Source organism: Balearica regulorum, chromosome 5, assembly GCF_011004875.1.
Source record: "Balearica regulorum gibbericeps isolate bBalReg1 chromosome 5, bBalReg1.pri, whole genome shotgun sequence".
Classification (NCBI taxonomy): domain Eukaryota; kingdom Metazoa; phylum Chordata; class Aves; order Gruiformes; family Gruidae; genus Balearica; species Balearica regulorum.
Genome location: NC_046188.1, coordinates 34,962,659 through 34,986,392, shown reverse-complemented (window position 1 = coordinate 34,986,392; position 23,734 = coordinate 34,962,659). Strand labels below are relative to the sequence as shown.

Sequence of the window (23,734 nt, the reverse complement as noted above, 5' to 3'; positions counted from 1 at the left end):
TTATGAGCCCAGTGACAGAATCAAAAGAATTTTCATTTCATTCTGATTCTTATGCTCTTGTGTAATAGGCCATCGTAACTATTTTAAACCTAACAAAATATATGGCTAAAGCATTTTTTTACTTTCAATCAATATTGATAATGAAACTTAAGAAGCAGGATGAGATAAAGAATCACAGTAAGAGTCCAAACTGCTCTTTTGTAAATTCATAACTAAAGCTTAACATATTCCTACCTTATTTTTACCATAACGTAGCTGTACGCCGACAGCCAGTTTAATTACTATGTAATCAAATATTGTGCCCGAACGCAGCTGCATGTTTTTCCCCAGTAGATGGTGCACGAGCACTGCTGTCATTTAACTTCTTCCCCCCACTTTCAAGGGGAAATACTTAATTTTCACAGTAACTGAGGCTTTCAACAAGCGAGGGACTTAATATTCAGTGATGGTTTCCCAAGGCTCGGGACTCCCCTCCAAGCGACACAAAGCTCTGCTACTACATGCCTGACAAACTAGGGTTCTGGTGTTAAGGGCGAGGGGAGGAGGGAGGATCGGGGGAGAAATTTCTCTTTTCCCAAATGCTTAAGAAAATATTTCAGAAAAGACTGAATAAACGTAACGTGCTGTCAAAACCAAAAGCCGCGCAGATACAAGAGCCCATTCTGGAATGGGTTTGCTGTAAGTCCACCTTCCACAGCTCATCTCCTAACTCCAACAGTGGGTCACACCAGAAGAAAAAAAATACGCGTGCATCCTACCCAAACCAACCGTCACGTAACCACGGATCTGCGCGGTTCTTTCAGTCGCTCCCAAACCGGGCACGGCACGCAGGCCGACGCTTCCAGCCCAAGAAGAAAAAGTGAATGCATGTCAGTTCAGTAAACCGTTTTAGATGGATCGAGTCTTCAAAGAGGAAAGCAAAAGGTAAACACGTTTTAGCAGCAAAAGTGGTTAAATGCAGGGTGAAAATATTAATGCACACATTCAGTAAAAATATTAAAGCATATATGTTTCATTTAAAATACAGTACAGGACCAGGATTTCACTATGTTGTATAGTGCTCAGAGAAAACTGTTAAACTCATTTCTTTCTGAAGTATATACACAATATGATTCCATAGCATTTTCCTATACAGCCAGCAAGTTCTTTTCTTAGGTTGTTCATACCTCTCCACCTTGAATTAGGAACCTAGCACTTACAAAGATTAAGTTCTTCTCATTCACTAGAAAAACATCACCAGGTTTTTTATCAAAGTTGTTTTTAAAGTTAACAGTCTATTCTAGGCAACTAAGTTTAGCTGAAAATGTGTGAAGCATGAAAATCAACCAGAGTAGCAGCTTTCAAATATATAAACAGTAAAAACCAAGACTGCTGCTCCCATGTCATATTCTTGGACTGAATTCATCCAATCGACTCTTAATACAAAACTAGAAGCTCTTCCGTAACTTCTACAGTTATCAATATATTTGTCTTCTTTTCAATGTGAAATAATACTTTGAGATGATCTATGTACACAAGGTGGTCAAGTCAAGCTGTAATATAAATATAAACGTTTTCTTTTAAAAAGTACTTTACAGACAGATGTTATATACATTTACGCATTTTACTTCTGGGCTACAGAGGAAAATTAAGGGCACTGATACATGCAGAAAGAAAAATTACACTAAATATAGTGAAGAAACGCATAGGAAGTGAGAGAAGCCAGTCATGTGCATCTTATTTTAAAATCAGTTAGGTTTTCTGTTTGTTTAACATCAAGGGTATACTGAGGACAGTCTGTCCCACTCCAGCCAGGATATCAAATAGGCACCTTCGCTAATGAATCAGAAGTGGGGTTTGTGTTTTACATATCTTTAATAAGAAGTTTCTTACTTCACGATAGAGCAAAGCATGTCATGTTTTAAAAAATTCTCTATGGGTTAATCGGTTAATTCTTATCTGAAAGTTAAACACTGAGTAAGTACAAAGGCATAACAAATACCATAGACGACATACCACCGTGCATACACACACACACTCTCCCTCCCCGCCCCCCCATCCTCCCTCCAAATTTCCTCAATTAAGAAGTTCACTCCAATTTTGCCTGAGCCATAATTTATTTCTCAAGCTAAGTCTGTTGTTATTGTTTTTGAACAAAACACACAGTACTTTTGTTCTTGCCCGTTCAAATACGAAAAAGTTGCAGTTCAAAATAATGAAAACAATTTCACTTTTGTTATTAATCTTTTGTTTTAATCATAGTACTTGATAAACAGCTGAACAGGATCCTAGTTTAACAGAAGGATAAACAAGAACACTGATGACAATTTGTTACAACTGCCTTAATGTACCTTTTGCTTAATGAACATCTGAATATGCAATAAAGTATTTTTGGAGGACACCCCAAAAGAAAACAACTTGCTGGTTGAGCAACAGAAACAACTTCCTTTTTGCTATTATGTTGAAATCAGTCATTTATATATAAAAATAAATGTTATGTTCTAACGAGAACATTTTAGACAATTACATCTGTGCTTAACAAAAAATATTGGTCACTCAAGACTAGAATAATTAATATTTTAAAGGTTTTTAGATTATCAGAATGTATGGATACAACTCAACACAAACTGTAGCTGAAGGGAAACAGGACTGAAAATATCAATTTGTCCATCTGGAATAAAAATGCAACTAAATTAACTAATTAAATATTTAAAATACTACCATGGAATGTGACAGTAGATATGGTCCATACCTACTGTATCAGAGGGAAGGAAAGTTTAACATGTAATAATTCGTACCTTACACATTTAGTTAAATATAAACATTTGTTATTTATACATAAAGTCGCTTCCAAAAAACTATTAATAAGTGATTTAGTTGCACTTAAAATCAGTTTCATTTCTCATTTGCCGAGTATTAACTTTTCTTAATCTTAAATCAACTGTCACTAGTGCACTTTTAGTTAAAATTTCCCCTCAGGTAAGTTTTAATCCTTTCAAAAGAGCCCCCTCACCTAAACCATGAATGTACAAAGTGGCAAAAGTTAATCCCTTTTAGTATAATCATAGTTTATATACTCATTTTATAGCCAGTAACGAGAATAGGCTTTCCTTTGCAAAATCTCCTTCACAACTTGCAACAAATGCCACGCACTCAAAGGAAATAGTTAGGCATGGCTGGCACTTGTAAAATGCCAAGGTCTGACAAGTCTTGTTGCTTCCTCCACATCAAGCATCTCTTACATGAAAGAAGATTCCCTTCAGCTTGCCAAAAAGCTTCCACAAATCCAAGTTAGATGCTTCCTGGAAACAAAGATTTTTCAGCTCTGTTTGGCACAAGACCGATTCATCCTGCAGCTTTATGCTTTCCTCCACAGCACCCACATACCTCACCGCAGTGATGGCATGCTCTCAAGGGGAGGTAGCAGCACATACACGGAGCAATGAACGAGAGCGCCACCAGTGCTAACCAGCGTAAGCAGAACTTGTCATCGCTAGTGTCACACGAGCAAGGATCAGAGAAATCTCCTTCAGAGTCTGACATGCAGTGATATAGCATGCTCTCTGCGCAAAGCATGCAACTAACTTGGTAGATACATCTTTTAATAGGGTCTGGCGCATCTTGACATTTCCCTCGGCCATTATCTTCGTGATTAAACCTTTCCTGGCAGTATACACAGCGGGAACGCTCACCATCCTCTTTTCTTCTTTTTGAATTTTTAAATTTTGATGAGGAAGGCTGAGTTTTAAATACCACAGAACTCTTTGAGTCTTTCAGGGAATTCAACTTAGTTCCATCCCCACATGGGTATAAATAGTCAGATTTTTTACTGTCTGATTTAGAAAATGGTATATTTGAGTCTGCGTCATCCCTCTCCAGGTCGTTCTTCCACATGTCAGGATGTCTGTAGTCTGCATAACGACGTATCAAAATGTCACGAGGGTTTATTCTAACAATTTCATCTTCGTCTTGAAAACTAACATGTCTGATTGGCTTCAGCGGGACCTGAAATGGCAAAGCAAGAGACGTTTACTATAGTGAAGTCCCAAATTTATGTCTACCTACAATGTAAAACTTAGATTAGAAAATTAAAAAAAACAGGATTTTTTTTCCTTGCTGCTTGAAGATAAAAATTTCAGGTTCTTTTCTTGCTAGTACAATTTACAGACTTCCCCCCAGTAATCGGCCTGTTGCATGATATTAGGACCATGAGCTTTAGTATTCTTTCCTGACTTTTTAGTATCTCTTAAGAGCTTTGGATATTTTGGTATCTCCATAAAACTTGATACTGTTCTTTGAATTATGGTCAAAATTCAGGTTTTAACATCTTACAGTGGCAACTAATTCCACGGATCAATTACACCTTATGTGAATTTGCTGATTTCACGTCAGCGATGATCCACTGCTTTAGGATTAACTCCCCAATACATTCAGTTGGAGTTACTCGTGTGATCTAGGAGAAGCTTTCCTTTATTCCTGCTCTGTGTTTTCAAACTCCACTTCTGCAACAAGAGTATTGAATACTGGTTGCTTATTCTCAAAGCTCTATTCTAGACAAGGATTTTGCCACATGAAAAATAACATTCGGTAGCATGATCAATCAACAACAGCGGCTTCTAAATGCATCTCCCCTTAGCTAATATACAGTACTTAAATCGATTAGTTTAGGACGCTGGCAGGCAAACACCCAAGTACTTTTAAAATTCTCAACTTGTAATGAACTGACCATAACTCAAGACCTTTTCCCTCAAAAGGCAAGCAAGAAGGAACATGCTAGACACATACAAAACAGCAGAGAGATAAGAGTTCTTGTTTATTCTGCCTTATGAAAGGGCATGGGGCACGAAAAGGTTGTCGAAGGTGGCAAATTTGAAACATCCCCATTGAAACACAGCAGACCTCAGATGTAAGTGTAAGATAGCAGACTACCACTAAATGTTACTGAAGTCACGTTACAAGCCTTTCAAGAAAATGTGCAAATAATGACAGGATAAAAATTTAGCACATGGGTATGGAAGGAGATCCTGAAAATAGCAGATAGTGCAGCAAAAAAGCAAAAGTCTCAGTATGTCCGGTATTCCTATTCCTGCCTTACAGACAGGCAATTATTTTCCTACACTGTAGGGCTATTATAATCGGAGCCAGAATATAAGTGAGCTTCAAGTCAAATTCCGCCTTTTTCTCCTGTCAAGTGCACAGCCTGCAAAGCATCTCACAGAAAGGACTGGTGAAAAAAAAAAAAAAAAAAAATCAATCACTCCCTAACCCATTAGCCTTACAAATTCTTCCAGAATCATGAATTATTTGGGAATGCATCTTTGGCATCAGTACGGCTGCTTGGAGAGTGTTTACCTTATTAGTACTGATCAAATTAATGAGAATTAATGTGCTACCATTCCGTAGTCTAGGACGACAGCTGAACTGCACGTTCTTAATCTGTTGCAGAGTGAAACAATGCACTTCTGAGGATGTTTTAAGTTAAAGACACTTCTACTTCGCTTTGCACATGTCTATGCTCCTACTACACTGAAGTCTGCATACCTTGGTTTTGGGGTAGGAGGCAGAGGAGGGAAGAGGGAAGGCAGCTGGGGAAGAGGAAGGGAACAGCTTCTTAAAATATGTCAGCTTCTGATTATGTAAGAATATCTGTAGCCTGCTCTAACCATCACTTCCCTGCTTGATAATCCTTTTTTATTTTAAGTACAGAACTGTAATTAGAGCTGCTTTGACCTGGGAGTTTCAACTGGCGTATGCTAAGAAGTATTTTTTTTCTTGGCTCCAAGCCACATAGTTGGACTTCCACAAGGTCTAAAGGATACAGGGTGAAGAAAGGTTATATCCTATTCAGCTAACACCCCTGCTCTTCCATAATTCCCCAGGCTCTGATGCAAGCAGTTGGGCCTCCCTTTTGCTTATAAAAGCAGAGTGCTTCTCAACTCTATACTGTTTTCAAACAAGAGAAAGAGCCTATTGTTTTAGCATCAATAACTAGCGACGGATAATTGGCTTTTTTGAACAGTTAACAGCATACATTTATTTAAGGAAAAAAGCATCAAAAATGTCATTACAATTCCGTATGTTATATGCATAAAGGATCCTTACCCCTCTGTCCACACAGAATATTACACATGCATTTAAGACATTAAATAAAACCCATTGTTTAAAAGAAAAAACCTCCAAAACCTCAAAGCAAAAACCCTACCCTCATCCTCCCATCTCCCAGACAGCTAATAGCCATTAAAGATCACTACAAATACTAACTGTAAAATCTGACCTCTCACTCTTTGAAGGCTTTTTATTTGTTTGAGCAGAACACAACACATACATAGAACTCATTTCTTTTTTTGAGGTTCCCAGCCAAACACCTACTAAAATGCTTGAGGTCTGACATGGTACAAACGAGGCAGCATTACATTCTTTATGCAACTGATATTAAGAATTTAGTTTTTAAGAAAGCAAACGGGAAATGCTTAAAAACAAGCCAACAGGAAAAGCTTTATTTACAGATTGCTTACATATTGGGTGTTTAATGGGACCTATATGAAAGTGTGAGGTACGCAAAACCTTAAGAACAATACACAGCCCAGATTCAGTTAGGCACAAACACCAGCAAAATTACTGCGAATAACACACATAGTCCTCTAGCCATTCAAAACTGTAACTCAGTACAAGTGCCATCTCTGTGTAACAGCTGAAGCAGGAAGGGAGGAAGAATATTACAGCAAACTGAAATTCCACAGAGAATTTCATTATGAACATAATTAGCCAACTGGAAATTAGGCAGAAAATTTTTGATGACACAACTGAACTCACTAGGTATCACACCTTACTTGAAGGCGTGCACCTTGAAACACGGCACGGACGCTTGGTCGGTACTATGGCCTTCACTGTCTCTCCTCAAACACGTATACCTGACTTTGCTTAGCCTGCAACTCCACAATATGAGGACATTGGCAGCTGAATATATCATCGCCAAGTACTGAATTTAAGTTAAACACACATCAGGGTATCAGAAGCTGAAGAGCTGAGAGACTTGCATATTTTTTATTATGTCAAAGTATTACAGGTAAAGATCTGAACTGTCATTAATCACTACTTTAGTTTTCTGTGCGCTTCTTGAGCTATTCGACGTAAGAGCACAGTAAAAAATTTCAAACCTGTTTATACGTAATTGAAACAAAATTGCACATGGTGCTAAAATATGAGAAAAATATTTTAAAGAATATCTACTTAAATTTCCATGGAATGCCTAACAAATTCAGTCAACAAGAAGTGAATTCTTGCATTGTCATTTCAAAGAAATTCCTATTTAATTTCTGTCAGACAGGCACTAGTATACCACAGCTTAAATTATCATTTCCTCAGGAGCCAAATCTTTATGTGCTCTTAAAACATACATGCAGTTTAGGCTACTGCACTTTTCTTTACAACTTGATGAAGACTAAGCACACACATCACTGGTTACCATAGCTAGTAAGTGTTAGCGGCAATGACCTAATCACCAATCTATTCTTATTCTAAGAAATTCTTAAATTCTCTTTGCAAGTAAATGGAAGAGGGAAGAATATGTACCTCTTGATAAACAGAACAAACAAAAACATGAGCTGACTTACACAAAGAGATAATTAGAGCAGATCAATGATTAAAATCAGAAGTTTCTAACTTCAAGCTCTTTACTAAGCTCTCCAGACAACACTGCTTCTTTTGCCCAATAAAGCAGTTAGAAAGCAGCTAATACAAGACTTTAATATAAACCTATCTTTCTTTGCAAGAATAACTGAGGTTATTAATAAGTTTTATTTCGAGAAGCAGAAATATTTTCTGATTACGTTTTCACAACCACTTGAACTTGCATTCTGCTTTGACTTCTTTTATTAAGCTTATTCTAAAAAGCTTCCCATGTGTTTGCTTCTAGGCATAAGAACCTCAAATAATTATTATCCAACTCACTGTTAAGTCTACCTCTACAGTCTACAAAAACTGTCAGTTCTTTGAAACTTAGAAAAAAGCAAAGTGTTTACTGTTAAAGGAAAAGCTGTAACATTGCCATTCCAATCTAATGTTGTATAAATATGACCTCTTTTAAAAAAATGTCTGTACACCAGTCTTCCTCACATTAGTGGGTTTTTCCTGTTTTAAGAATCTGTTTACCAACAGCTTAATACCTTTCATGCATAACTGATACACTGTTTTCCTTTCTGTACCAAAATAGAGTACTGTAGCTTAAAAATGCAGTTAGAAAGCACAAACAATGTTTCACTAAAAATATTTAGCAGAAGTGCCCCGCTGCATAATGCATCCAAGGTATCAATTTTAAAGACACTGTTTAATATTCCTAATCAAAACAGTATTAGTGTACACGTAACTGAGATTGAGCTCATGGCCAATTAACATTTTCTGAACAAATTTTGAGCAGCCTTTCAAGGCTGCAGATACAGCAGTCTGTAATACAGAAATCTGACTTCAAAGAAAGTGATTTATCATGTAGTCTGCTGCACTACAGCACAGGTAAATACCATCACAAAGCTTTACCTCTGCCATAATAATGCTGTAGTATTTCAGCTGCATAGCTTATATTGATCATTTCAAGAAGTTGAGAGTATAATACTACATACAGGGACTGAGAATGAAGTGCTTTCCTGTCAGAAATTACATACTGTGCCATTAATGCAGCAAGCTAAGAAAGAATCGCTTCTTTCGTCAGTAGTCTTACCTGGTTAGCTTGGGTAGGAAAACAGGCTCTTCTGGTGTTGAAATCCTCAAATGCTGAAGGCCTTAAATTTGCACTGTTGTAAGGTTCACTGGTTACTACAGTTTCGTGTTGGAAAAGGTGATCTTTCATTAATGAACCCGATGTATTTTCTTGAGTAGTCTAGAATACACAAGAACTCTGTTGAAATAATTTTGCATTTGTATAAAAGCCACACCAAAACCACCGAGTTCATACATAAATGCATTAATATTCTACACAACGCGTTAGAAGCATCTATAAACACAAATATTTTTAAATACACATTTTTAAAGGACTTAGAAGTAGACAAGTATTTTTTTTACTATGAGTCAGCCTTGGAAAATAAGAGTTCCTTCTCTGTAGAGCGTACACAACTTGGGCATTAGAGATACATGCCTTTGTAACTCACTTGCCAAATCAGACTGAGGAATTCCTTTAAGGAAGGAAAGATTAGCTCAGGCTCTGAGATTATGCTTTCTCTAACTGCCCATGAGGCTGCCAATATTTGCAAATACACAATTGGAGGAAAAAAATTCTGAGACTAATAAGGCAAAAGCTAGTCAGACCTTTTAATAAATGAAAAGCAAAACTGTTTAACAGATCAGCTGGAAAGGAACAGAAAGTCATTTTTAACATATACTGGCTCAATTAAAATATCTAATTACAGCAAGTGTGCATTAAACAACTAATGACTGTCTTTTTGAAATTAAGGTTATATCAGGCAATTTGATACAAAAATGAGACCATGTGGCAACATATAATGAGATATCTGCAGGACGTGTGCCACTCAGAATAAGGAAGAGGAAGTATGTTTGGGTGGAATATTGGCTTGCGAGATGATCCAATTTCTGAAAAGAATGGAAAAACAAACAGTTCTCATTCTTTAAGTTTAACTGACTGGGATATACATAGGATATAGTAGAGCATATTGATACAAATCCCATTGGGCTGCCAAAAAAATGTACTGTACAATGTTTTGTTTGTATTGAGAGACGTTGTAAAGTTAACTGTCTGTCATCATCTGATAGCACTGAGAAAATTCTGGCATCATCCAACTTCCAGCAATGAGAATGTTTCAGCTTTATGATAAGGATTTCTATATATCAAGATAACATTAAGGACAAAACAGTAAAAATACTGCAGAAAACTACTGAGGCAGCGACAAACCTGAAGTTTTGGCAGGTTAAATACTAACACTGAATCATTAGTTTTGATTTATCAAAATACTTTAGGAACTTATTCTGGGATTACATTAGCACCTCATGTACATAAAAAGCCCAATGTATCAAGTTCTAAGACATCTAGATCAAGTGGAAGCAGCCATTCTGTAGTTGCTCTTTAGGAAAAAGAAAATCATCACATCACAAAGAATTTATATATTGTTTGGAAGCACTTTGAGTGGAAAAACATTAAAATTGCTAATTAATTAATGATCAGCTTTAATTAACACTAGTAAGCATACACCCCATGAAAGACAATAGCTCAATCAGGTTAAAGTTCCACTGAAAAAATTGTGAAGACAAGCAAAACTTCAGAAAGAAGTACTTTTTGCAGATCCTTGAACATGACAACACCACTAAGCAATCGACCCTGTTGTTGTCAAAATTAAATTTTCTGGTCAAACACTGTTGGGAAAGGAGTACAAAAGAAATGTTTAAATGACTGGCAAGAGTTAGATCTCAAGGATGCATACTTATTTAAGAGCAAAAAGCATCAAATATGAGTGCAATATAAAACATCTTCCTAGCAGGAAGTACTCCTGCAGGTACATTGCCCAATGACATAAAAAGCTTCCAAAACACTGGTTCAAACCACAGGAGAGCTGCATTCAGAATGTGAAAGAAATGCCTACAACTATTTTTGATTTGAGCAACATTATAAATGCTTACAAGCAGAAACTATTTAAGCTAGGAACACACGTAACAGCTAGAAGCCTTTTCACAGAAACCACAGTGATAAGCACTACCTAACCCCCTTACCCTGCCCCCCCCAGCTATTATCAATTTGAGTGGTCTAGGGAGAAGGATGAGAGCTGCAAAAACCACTGCTCCTTCCTTCCCAGGGAAAAAATACATACTACCCACAAGCCAGTCTTTATCCCTGGGTGAGATCTGCAACAGCCTGCATTATTTCCTGTCCCTGCAGGTGATTCACACCTTTTTCCTTCAGAAATAAGCTACCTATACTATAGAGCAAAAAGGACACCTGCACATGCTCACACAGATAGACACACAGACCTACGCACTCCCCTTGGCAGCCAAGAAAGGCTCCATCTAAGTAAAGGATACGGGCACTGATTATCTATTACAGTGCTAACTAGTGGTGCCAGATACTGATGTACGAAATACAAACCTTAATCTTAAAGCAAGCCTTTGTGGCCTACATCCAGCAACTATAAAGGAGTATTTTTATAAAATTCCAACACAGACACCACAATTCAATCTGACTTCAGGGACGAATTTGGGGGTGGCAGGAGACAGAGACAGACATTTGAGCTTTGTAAGGCAAGAAGTGATGAGACAGCTGTTCGCAAAGCACAACGCTCATGCTACCAACCCAGGCACTACAGGTGAGCAGACACAGCCTTGCTTCCGGTATTTAAGAAAAATGAAAAGCGATCAGGTCAGTTATGATCTTAGTTAGCTTATAAATATCCACTACGCAGAACTACAGAAATGCCAGATGAATATCCTGATCTCTGTATTTTTAATTAAACTGATAGTTTAGATACAGCCAAACCCTCATGTATTAGTATCAAAAAGGCTTTCTCTGGATGACACTTCCTGCTCCAATGGGATGTTTTATGACAAGGTCATAAACACCTGAAAACCCACATTTATAATGGAAACACTGACAACCTGAAGGGAGAGGCCCTAGAAACAAAAATGCTATTGTATTGAAAATGCATTTAAGTAAAAAGCAAATGTGAAGTTTTCCACAAGAACTAAGCTTGGTATATTAAATATACAGAATATTACACACAAACACAGATGCACACATTCCCCTTTTCTACTGTCCAAAGCAATTATACCGCCCACATTCAATATCCTTTAACCACAGCCTGCAAAGTACAGTACTGGCATAGGTTATTCAGTATCATCTGTAAAGTAACCTACGCCAGTTTTTAATGCACAACGGAAATCTGGTTTGCTCCCAGCTGCTGGTATAATAATTACTGTCCTATGGTTGCTAAGAGATACTCTGAATTTTTTTCCAAGACTACTAAAACATTTCTGTGCGCGCAGGCAAAAGGATGCTGGGTAAAGCAATAAAACGACTCCAGCTGTAGCTCTCCAGCAGAATTCAAAGCCAGATGACAGCTGTAGAGAAAATGAAAACCAGACTGAGCTTCTCCTCTTCTTCAAATTTTCTCTCCTTACTTCTTCCCGTTTGCCAGAGTTAAGTCTGGGAGAGAATTCAACATTGTTCTGCAAACATTGTTAAAAATGTTCTGCTCTAAGTTTAATGATTACACAGAAGGATGGATGAGAGACCACGTTTCCGTTGCATCCCAGTTCTTGTATTTACTTCCCATGAGGCCTGAAAATCTGCTGTTTGATGCTAACCAATACAAAAAGAGTTCAATCTTTTTTTTCCTTAATTTTTTAATTGTGAATAAATTATACAGGTTTCAAAAACATTTCAGTAACTTCCTTCTGCTTTAGCTATTTCTAAGACTGATGGAGGAACTACCTGCATATTTGGCAAAGAAACTCTATTACAATCAGGTATGCATTTCTGACACGGACTGAAATATTACCTAGATTGCTCTGAATATTTTGTGCAGTTTAAAGTAAAAAAATAAGGCATTTGACATGCCTCTTTCTTCCAGGCCTGTTCAACTTGAATATATATATAAAACATACTAGAGGTTTTAAGGGACTCCAAGGAAGGAACTAATAAATTAAAACACAAAGCATAACTCTGAGGAAATGAGAGATGGAGATGTAAACAGGCTGTTAGGGATACTGGTGATAAATAAATAAATATGTATTTCCTCCTCTTTTTTGAATACTACTCCACAAAAAGGCTTTACAAAACCAAATAATTTTAGCACAATATATTATTAGATTTATTTTAAATGGATAATATAAATTAGTATTACTTTTAGTTATGGGAACTACACCCAGCCAATTTATTGTGTGCACTAAATATAGCTAATATTTAGTGTTTTATCATGCAGTATTTTCTTCTCCATACCAACAATACAGTGTCAAGGGTAAATTATTTCCCTATTTCCTTACAAGTCATAATGTGAAGTTATTTTTGTAAAATAAAACTTGTGCAAACCTTTCATTACAGACAAAATAAATCAAACGGTCACTAAATAGTGTATCTACAAAGAGGCACATGAACCACTTATGTCCTCCTTGCCTCCACCAAAACCACTTAAGGTGTTGTAAGTCGCAGGCCTTTTCCCCTTCGTATTGCCAAAACCACCAATGTACCTATTTCTGAAAGAACAAGACAAACTTTTTTTTTGCTTATGATTTATCAGCCTTCAGTTTTCTTCCGTCAGTAGTAAGAACTAAACAGCATAAGTGCTCCATTTCTTATTACTTCAAAACTGTTAAAATGTGTTGGTAGCCTATAAATAGCACTAGTATGGCTGAATCAACAAAACCTGAAAGAAATTAAGACCCAACTGCTCTATTTTTCAGTTCTCAAAAGCAAGACTTACGTATTTCAGTATCCAAAACCCACATAAAAATACTTTTGAATGCATAAGCTCTAGATTTCATTTAGTTACACTTCTAAGAAGAAAAAAAAAAATCTGATTTTTACGTTTTTTCAGCTAACCTAGAGGAGTTTTACTGCAAAAAGTTTATATTTGTTGGAGGAGAAGAATCTGGGCCAATCTTTGAACAAACAAGCAAACTAACTTAAACACGCTGCTTGTCTACTGCCTTCAAAATGCCTGGGTTTATACCAAAAAATCCAAACCCCGTACCAAAACAAATGCCCAGTGTATATTTCCATATAAGTATTTATACATTCCCAGGATCCATTTACAAACACTACAGGAAGTCAGATAGCTTTGCATTAACTCATTTTTGTATTTCTATTTGACTTAATCTAGTAAGACTAAGGCTTATTTAATGATATAAACAATTTGCATATAATATGTTAATTAAACAGCTAATAGTAATTGTAATCATTTAAGCAACCTTTACAAGCAAGTATGAACACCCTTAAGTGATGGTATTTTTTAGTACAAAGATTTTACATTATTTGTGAGCCACAGAGCATCTGAAGAAGCTATAATGAAGCTATGTTGTCTTAAAATGATAAATTTGATCTTTAGTAAGAAGAATGCTTTCTCTGTGAGATTTTATTTAGAGAATGTAAAAAAACAAAAAACCCCAAACCTAGTGACCCAAGATACAACATAGCAAGCAAAATGCTAGCCTAGAAAGCACAAGATAAGAGTTACATTTTTGGATTTGTATTTAAGAGTTGCACGTACATGTTTTGGACAACCTCCATCTCTACTTGCTACATCCTATAAAATGTGAAAACACTTACTACAAGTAGGTATGGAGGTTTAACAGCAGTGCAGTTGACTAGATCAGAAGGCTGTGGGGTTTGATCTTATTTTGATCATTTTTTTGGTCTCTGTAGCACCAAATATAACCAGCCAGTAAAAAAACTCAGGAAACATGTTTTGCTTCCTTCATCGTTAATCATCTTAATTTAAAAAAAACCAACACTGTTAATGAAATTTATGTACAAAGTACATACTACGTTCATAGTTCAAATATGCACTAAATCTAGGACTCCTGCTGTGTAAGATGACTGCAACAGCACAGGCAAAACACCTTAATAGCAGATGATTTAACTGACAAGGACCTATTAATATTTTCATGTGTACCTTGATGACATCCTAGGGACTTTACCTGACATACTAACTAAGAAAGAAATAAATGAAACTGAAGAATACCAATACATGAGATAGTTACTACAAGGTATAGACAAACATATAACTGCATTAACAAACATGCTATGAAAAGTAAGTGTGAAATAACCCTTGTCTCTTTTTGATATTTTGCTATTTTAGAAACAACTTATCACTACTTAACATTTTTAATTAAACAGAGGAGCTCCACTGCTTGATCTTTTGCACTGCATTCCTTAGCAGTTACAAATTACAATTCTGGAAGATTGTTCTGATGAAACAACAAACATCCCAATGTCCTCATATCCAAGTGTCAACCTGCTCTGTAACATTTTATCCACACTCTACAATGCTCTTGCATAGATATACTCCAAAACTTACTCAAAAATACTATTACAGACTTGGGAAAACAACTTATAGAATAAACAGGGGGAAAAAAAAATCATTAGGCCTTTTAAACTACAGTGGGGTGGAAGAAGGGGGCCAAGTCAACATGACCCTTTAAATACATAATACATTATCTTTAAACAAAATGGTCTTACCAGTCTTTCCAGTTAAAAAAATACTGGGGTATCAAGTTCCACTCACAACAGTATCAAACTTGGAAGGGGGAAGGAATTAATCATTCGGAGGAGAATGTACACTGTTTGGTATTTCCAAGATATTCTTGATGACTAGATCTGGTGCCTGTAACTAAAATCTGTGGCCTTTCTAAGCTGACCTTCATAACCCTGCAGTTATGAATTTGTTATTGATACATGAACCTTATTTAGATGAAGCATAGCTAAACCAGGGTGGGTTCAGCCTTCCTTACATTTCTTTTTTTCCCCTCACTTTTAGTATTGTTACTGATAGGCAATTTTAGTAACATTTATTTTACTTTGGTATGCAGAGAAGTGGTAAGAGAGATCGGCCAGCTTTTTCTCCCTCTAGAAAACAGGTAATTTTTGCCATCTATTCACAATTAAGCAACGTGTGTTGTGGTGAAGTCATGAAATATGTTTTCCTGTCTGGAATGCAACAGATAATTCTACCTGCAGTTTGCACCAAACAGGATTGTATGCACCTGCAAGTTTTTATATATAGAGAGTATTTTAAAATATGTATCTATTTATTTTTTATATATATATATATGAAGTAAATCTATATCATCTATTTACATGTCTAAATATATCTATATTTACATCTATATAGAACAGATGATATAAATGTACTTTTCTCCACTTCCTCAATAACAAACTTCGTATATATAAAGAATCACAGATATTTCCTTCAATTTTGGCATCCTTATATAGAAACGTAATAACTAGGCAGCATAATCAAGAGGTAATTAGTTTCCTCTAATCTCATTAGGCCTGTAGAAATTGCTCAATTATTAATCCTTGCAACAAAGTGTGTTTAAACAAGTCTTTTAAAAGCTAAATAAGGATTGCATTAACTTTGGCACACATTTCCTCCACCCTGTCAAAATCTCATTCCTATTTTTAAATGCAAAAATGTCGAATATTTATAGCAATTTTACTTTAAAGTGCCTTAAAATAAAGCACTGCAAATAAAGAACAACAGGTGGTTGCACAGCCAACTCTTACACAGAGGCACATTTCTTCTACCATAAAATGGAAAGAAATCAAGACACTCTTCTGCATTGCCACTGCATTGCAGTATCCTTTCTAAATACCTGACTCTCTCCTAACATAATTTGATTCTTACCCATATCTTCAAAGCAGGCTGCTAATTTTCTGATTTTGTGTTGCAGAGGTTCTACACTGCAAGTATCTACACTGATAAAGAATTTAATATTGCATAAACATCAAAACTCTCTCCCCTCAAGAAACCACTTAGGAATACTATCAGTTTTCTGAATGGTCACTAAGATCCCTGAGTCAACTTGTTTCTATATCAGCTTCATATTCTTTTAAATATCTGCACTCTGAAAACTGAATGTATGTGTGAATAAAGCCAAAACTTTCCATGAAACTGTAAATAGGAAAGAAGAGATGACAAGCAGACATATAACTGAGTAAAAACCTACTTGTGTCTATTACAGCTATTTACTGTACCTATGTATCCATAGCATTTGTTTATACTGGCTTTTTAATTACATGGATTCTTGGATATTACGAAGCAGTGCTACACATCAGTGTTACAGTAGTTAATACAGTATTTGTGTAAAGTATTATAACTCTGAATCATAGTAGGAGGTAAGTTTTTACCTCTTATGCCATTATGACCTATAGAAATTGAACGGTGCAAAGAAGGATCAATACAAATTTGAATCTCAAATAACTCCTTTATCTTCAGTGTGTTTTTAAAAATTATCTGAACTTCCCCTCTCGTTTGGACTAGATTCTTTTAACCATTATCTCAGCACCTTTTCAACTCTAATGATACAACGTTAGATGTGCCTATTGCTGCAGAGTGAAATTTAGTAAAACTAGGAGGTGCATGTGAAAAGACTCCTGACCCCTCTATTTTTCCCTGCATAAGAACACTTCATGTTCCCATGAGTTCAAAGAGGACACAGAACCTAGAACAGACACCGTAAAAACTAAAAATTAAACTCAGGATGGTTAATCATCCTGTTGATTAAATATTGACTACTTAGTTTCGGACAGAGAATATAGTAAGTCTTCTAGATAACTGTTCTGGAACTTAATTAAAATAAATTTTGCTATTGCTCTTATTTTGCTTATTATCACTAATGAAAACAAAAATTGTTCAATGAATTTCTTCCAAAAATAACTGCACGATTAATATAAAAATTTAAATAATCACCTGAAAGCAGTCTTCTGCCACTTCAACATCATTTTGGGAGGGTGGATAACCTACAGAAAAGGTAAAGAACAGACAAGGTTATTTTCTTTTTATTTACAGTTTACTACTTCCAATAGTCCACACCATCCTTCAATATCCAGCTATGACAATATAAATATGCTTGTTTACATTTTTAACCAGCGGATCATTGTATTTCAACTTGATTTTAATAAGTACCATTCATTCCTACATGCTGTATCTTATATACTGAGTATTCCTAGCCACATTCTTCTATCTTGTTCACACCTTTCTTGTAAAAGCATTTTCAAAGTCTCATCAGAAGTCAGAAGCAAGGGAATATTTCTTGTTAATGTAGCATTTTGAAAATGAAAGGCAGATACATTTGTTTGGCATGAACGCACATTGTGCTGTATTTTGCTATAAATCAACAGAAATTGGAACTGTAAGACCCTAAAAGAAAAAAGGACTCATATGTTCTCTAATTATTTCTCTTGCAGGGATACGGATGATAGCAGCACAATTCAAAAGAAGTCACTCTAGTATGTCAAAAAGCATTTCCCTTCAGAAACATGTTTCTCCTCTTTGCTAATATGATAACACACATTAAATCCCTGAAATTACAGCACATCACAGTACAGAATATTTTGTTCAAATTTCTCCTTTTGAGTTACTTTTTACAAGCCTGAAAGAGATGTTCTTTCCATTCAACAGACACCTGTTCTCTTCCTGTCCTCCCTCTCCCTATCTAGCAATACATTTATCATATTTTCATCTCAGAATTGTGGCTTGATGGTCTTCAGTTTGCTCACTGGTTTCCATGAGTTCAGTGAAGCTCTGGAACCAGTTAGCCATATTACTATTAGAGTAAATTCTTCTACTGCCACATATAAACTTGTCCTCAGAACTACTCTGTAAGCTGTTAGTAAACAAATAAAACTATTAACTGAAAGTATGAGGAGATGAAAAGAGAACTCAATAGCTTATCCTCTAAGAACACAGAAGCTGTAACAAGCTTCTGAGAAGATCATCCAAGTAAGACACGATAACACTCTAGCTTCCTCCATTTCCTCATTTCTAAAAAAAAAGGGGGGCAAGGCTTTATTATGTGAGGATGTTTCAGGGAATTACCTTATTAGTGTCTGTGAAACAATTTAAGACACTTGGATGAATAGCACTCTAGAAATGCCAGAAGTACTATTTAAAAACTGTTAAAATCTCAACATGCTATATATCAATCTACATCCTTAAATACTGTCAGCAGTATTTATGTTATGCAAAGTGCTTTCACTTATCTCATTTACTAAATACTCAACACCCCCCCCTCACCCCGCCAACCCCTTCACCTGAAATATGTACCTTGAGAAATATCCTCTACCGCTCTTCGAATACCTCTGTCAAATGCTCTTGCATCAGCAGGACTCTGAAATGTGAGGCCAAACTTTTTGTCATCAATCTTCCAGTGGTAAAAAGTAGGAGTAACTTTGTTGTAAACGAGGTCCTTCTTTAATGTGCATTCCAAGACCACCTTCCAGAAAGAAGACAGGAGGAAAAGATATCACTGACTAATATATCAAATTTGAGAACAAAACATAGTCTTCGTGAATTACCTGAAAACATACATCACAAGGGCAGGTAAAAGCCTCTGTTTAAATTTCTTCTTGTTACAAGGATGTAATTTAACCTTTGTTTCCATTATGGCCAAATTATTCACTAACAGTTGCTGATAGGCTGTATGGGTTAAGGTCACTATTTGTTTACTGAGCAGTCTCAAAAGTATCTCACACCTGCAGCAAGCACTTCACTTAGTACAGACTTGCTGTTCAGCAAATGAAAGAGGCCACACCCCCAAAAACCACGACTGTGCTGATATCAAGTATTACTGTATCACTAGGAATTTTATTTGTATACTTATTCTGTAAAGTTTTTTGAGCGCTGGACTAACTTTATGCTGTTTTCAGACCATACCAGTTTTCTCCCAGAAAGGTTACTAGACAAGAGAAAATAATACAAGAAAACTGTTTTAAAAACTGAAATTAATCAAAACTAAAATCTTTTTGCACATATTACAGACTATACGTAGACACAAATATATTTATGGCTCATGCTCAACTATAAAAAAAACTAGTAATTAGGAATAACTACCAGAATTATTTGGCTACAAAACTATTGCAGGTATAACATGCACATTCAGTTACAAAGCAAAGTCACAGTCTTCACATCATTTCCCCACTTTAAATTGGCTGGGTTTTAAAATATATTCGCATATTTAATTTTCCTGCAAAAATTATTTTATGCAACGTTGTTACATTGAATGTTTCTTGATTTAAAAAAAAACAAAACCAAGGTGAACAAGAAAGTATGGAGGGACATGCACTGATCTGCTCCTGTAGCACTAGGTATAATAAAAAACATAGCAAGACACCTTGTATCTCTGTATTATTACTAGATTCTGAACACCTGCACTGAGGTGTGAATGAGGAACTTTAATATTCTATCATTTCAACATTAATGTATTTTCGGAATTTTCATTTCTAATTTTCTTACATATGTAGCTTTTTGAGAGAAAACCATAAAATTTCTTACAGCATGTGGAAAACTGAGGTTAATTATATACATAACAGAAAAAAATCTCGAAATTTTAAAAAATTATGTGTCTGTACTTAGATTATTCTTACATATCCTTTGTGTTCTTCCCCTTTCCCTGTCTAATTATTACATAGGCAAATAGGGTTGTCTCCTGCTTTTCATTATTCCCCCTACCCTACACCCCACCACTAATCATCTCTCGAATTTTACTGCCTTTTAGCTCTGTCTCTAGAAGAATGACATTGTTTCTGCACATATAAACTCTCTCAGCATTAGAAGAATTTTTGTAGCTCTGCTCTGAATTCCCTAAATGGTCAACAATATGTAGGTACAACTGCCTACAAGAAAGCGTAAGAAGGAATCTAACTGTTTGCTGTAGATGAGCGGGAAAAGGTGCCATAGCAAAAAAAAAAACCCAAACAAACAAAAAAAACCCCCTATCATTCTGCAGTTCTAAGGTCTATTGAAAGTTCTTTGTTCCTTTTGATGATTCCTCCTAAAAAGAGGAGTGAAAAAATGAAGATTTCTCACATCACTGCATTTTCTAGGTCTGTGAGCACTTTTGGGGGAATCTGCACTGTATTAAACAACCAACTATTTTCACACTGTATTTTGTGTGCAGTTTCACCCAAAGTATCAACAAAACTCCTGCAATACTGATTTTATAGCATCTCAACAAACACCTGCTCCCAAAGGAGTTAATCGAGATTATACTGCAAATTCATACCTGGATGACAAATATTTTTAAAAGATAGTAGCACTGGAGATAAAACACGGAGTAAAACTTTACCAAGTAAGAAATTAAGAAACCCAAACCAATCCAGAAAACCCCCAAATAACCCCTCCAATCCCAAAAGCAACACTGCTACCACCTGCCCTCCCACCCACTCACAACATTTTAGAAGACAAGCAATCGTTAACAAAACAAGCAAAACATCCTACCCAATGCTGTAATTGCTTTCAGCCTGATTTAAGGAAACAATACATTTGACAGGACAACCCTGATTATTCAGATCTAAAGCTGTACGAAAGCGACCCAGTTAACACAGCAGATGTAAGTGGTCAAGGGCATTGAAAGGGGAAAAAATTAGTTGCATCAAAATCATACGTGTTATCAGACATAAGCAATCCATACAAGCAAGACTTTATGCCTGCCCCACCTGAGAGAAGGTTTTCTTTATTTGAAGAGTTAATATAAAACTTCCCTGCCAATATGAAGCAGCCACCCTAGCACGTAATGGGAAATGTTGCAAAGGTCTCAGACTCAAGACAGAAGAGCTCCAGATCCACACGATCAAGATCAAAATTCTCAGAGAATACACAGGACTGTATATCTACTTACTGCTATTTAATGAAAAAATCCTTCTAATATCTAGATGTTATTAAATGCAACACTTATGAGTTCATAACTACTCGTAAAAATACTTGCTACATGTTTCTTTTCTCAACCTCTGCAGGTGACATTCTTTAAAGGTATTAGAAATTATTGGCCTGTGTAGACAGATGAAACTATTAAGTCAGAAATTTAAATTTTAAAACTTCAACACTTCAAACCCAAATATTTTTAAACAAAAATAACACAAGTATTTAAGATATTAGCATCATTATCTAGGGCTTGTTTTGGAACAAATATGAAGAACCCTTACTGCATTTGATATAAATTTCTGTTTTGATAAAGGACCCCCATAATTGGACATTTCTAGATACTGGATACTATTTTCGTGGTTTCTAGCTGTAGTTTCAACAGTTTACAACACTACATGTAGATAGATAGTTTCGCAATTTGTCATTGTCAGCCCAAATCTACACACAACACATAAGCCAAATAGCTTTTGATGACACTTTTGAATGCCTTTTCTGCTAAATAGAATCAAAGGCTTTTCTCGAGTCTTGGGACCAAGCAGCATGACCTGAATATATTCATGCTACAGAGCATGTGGCCCCCAGTGCCACCGTGGACCCTGTGACATGATTATTATTCTAAGCGTACTTTTTTTTCAGTTCAAAAAAGTAAGATGATGTAAGGACAGTACTACAACCTATCAGAACCAGTCTTTTCTCAAACTTTAAAGCCAATTTAAAAAGTAAAATGATTAAATTAGTTTTTGAAAAATGGGATTTCTAGAACATTATTTTATATTCAGTTTCAGCTTTGTAATCTCTCCCTTTCCACAATTACCTGTTCCTTCAAAAGAAAGATTTTAAACTTTGATTTGTCACTCCTGACTCGGGATCCCAAAAGATACTAGTCACTTGTGTTTTTTTTTTTTCTTTCAGTAAAAACTTGCATGGCCAAAGGACTGGAGAAGAAAATTAAAACAGAACAAAGAAGTCTATTAGACTTTTCATTCAAGAATGTAAAAGTCACCAAAGCCTAAAAAGCTGTAAGCTTGAGCCCAATGTATGTTTAACACTACCGCTATGAAGATAGAAGAGAGCTACTGTAAACACAGTAAAAGAGAGCAGCAGACCTAACCAGGTTAGGAGGGAGTGCAATTGTTCCAAGTAGACTGTCTGGAGCCAGATCTAGGAAGGTGAGTATAATAAAGGAGGAAACATGTAATTACGTCAAAGTCTTCATGAAATAGCCTTACATTCCAATGCAGATCTAAACAACCTGAGCAACTAGAAGGCAGCATTCCCTCTCCTAAATGAATTCAAATGCTGCCACCACTTCGATCATCATCTCAGATAACCAGGATGCTTTTTGCGAACCCCATGAGGACGTTTTAACAGCTTGGTACCGCACAAAAAATGTTTGGAAGTTCTACATGTCACCTGAAGCTGGTTTGTAAAAGGGCTGAGAGCAGTCTAACTCTCAGGTATATAAGAAACGATGAGGATATCCTCCTCTCTCCTCTCACCCCCCCAACAAGGAACTTCAGTTTTTGATGTTCAGTCCCCAAGTATTCATTTATACAGCTGACTTACAGACTGAGATCTATAGTCCTAATTAAATGCCCATATATCCTATAAAATATACAGAGATCTGGCACATTGGAATGGAATTTCAACATACTGTCAGAAGCAGTACTTGGAGAAGCAGCACTAAGCTAGTTTAGAAGAAACAGTAAGAGATAAAAGACCTTTCATTCATTTTGAGTATAACCATTTAAGAGGCATCTAGAAGATACCTTCATCAAACACCTAACCTATGGATTTCAAGTTGCTTTGGAATAAATTCCACATTTCTACTGACACATAGGTTTGAACAGTTAATACTGGCATTATGATTCCCATATATCTTGGGTAAAAGCCATAGATCTGAATTCCATTTTCTCTCTGACCTGAGGTATTTCAAAACCCATGCTTCCCTGTGTCCCTTAAAAGTGCTCCAAGTTCCACGCTATAGGTTTTTCAGGATAAGGGAATTTTTGCCACCCTTCTGGAAGCTGAGCCAGTTCACAAAAGAAAGACCTATTGGCCAAAGGAAATAAAAGTATAACCTAATTATAAAGTGATTTTTAACAGTGTGTAATGTGACTTGGCGGGAAGACTCCATTTGTAATGATTACTTTCTTTTTTAATCCACAAAAGTACTTTCAGAAATAGCTGTGTGTACCTTGCAAAAAGTGAGTAAACTGGAAATGACGGTCCAGCTGATGAAGCCGTGATGACTTCTAGATACCTACAATAGATTAAACATTCCTGAAGACACATGTGCTCAAAGTCTGAAGAACTGAAATGTTCAAAATGGTTTAGGAAAGCTTTTTTAAAATAATATTGCTACTTTTCTTTGCAAATACAATGGCAGAGCAATCAAACTA

At 36.0% G+C, this 23,734-nt stretch overlaps 1 protein-coding gene across 2 annotated transcripts in view; it reads right to left on the bottom strand.

The window, feature by feature from the left end:
- Positions 1–2,210: 2,210 nt before the first annotated feature.
- The window catches only part of SPRED1 (sprouty related EVH1 domain containing 1), a 60,434-nt gene continuing 38,910 nt past the window's right edge, over positions 2,211–23,734 (bottom strand). For both annotated transcript variants that reach the window (XM_075754107.1, XM_075754108.1), the window contains exons 3-6: positions 18,738–18,906; positions 17,382–17,431; positions 8,693–8,851; positions 2,211–3,984 (exon numbers count right to left, since the gene is read on the bottom strand). In XM_075754107.1, coding sequence (XP_075610222.1) covers positions 3,325–3,984; positions 8,693–8,851; positions 17,382–17,431; positions 18,738–18,906 — 1,038 coding nt within the window. In that variant the 3' untranslated portion in view covers positions 2,211–3,324. The remainder of the gene's footprint in view (positions 3,985–8,692; positions 8,852–17,381; positions 17,432–18,737; positions 18,907–23,734) is intronic.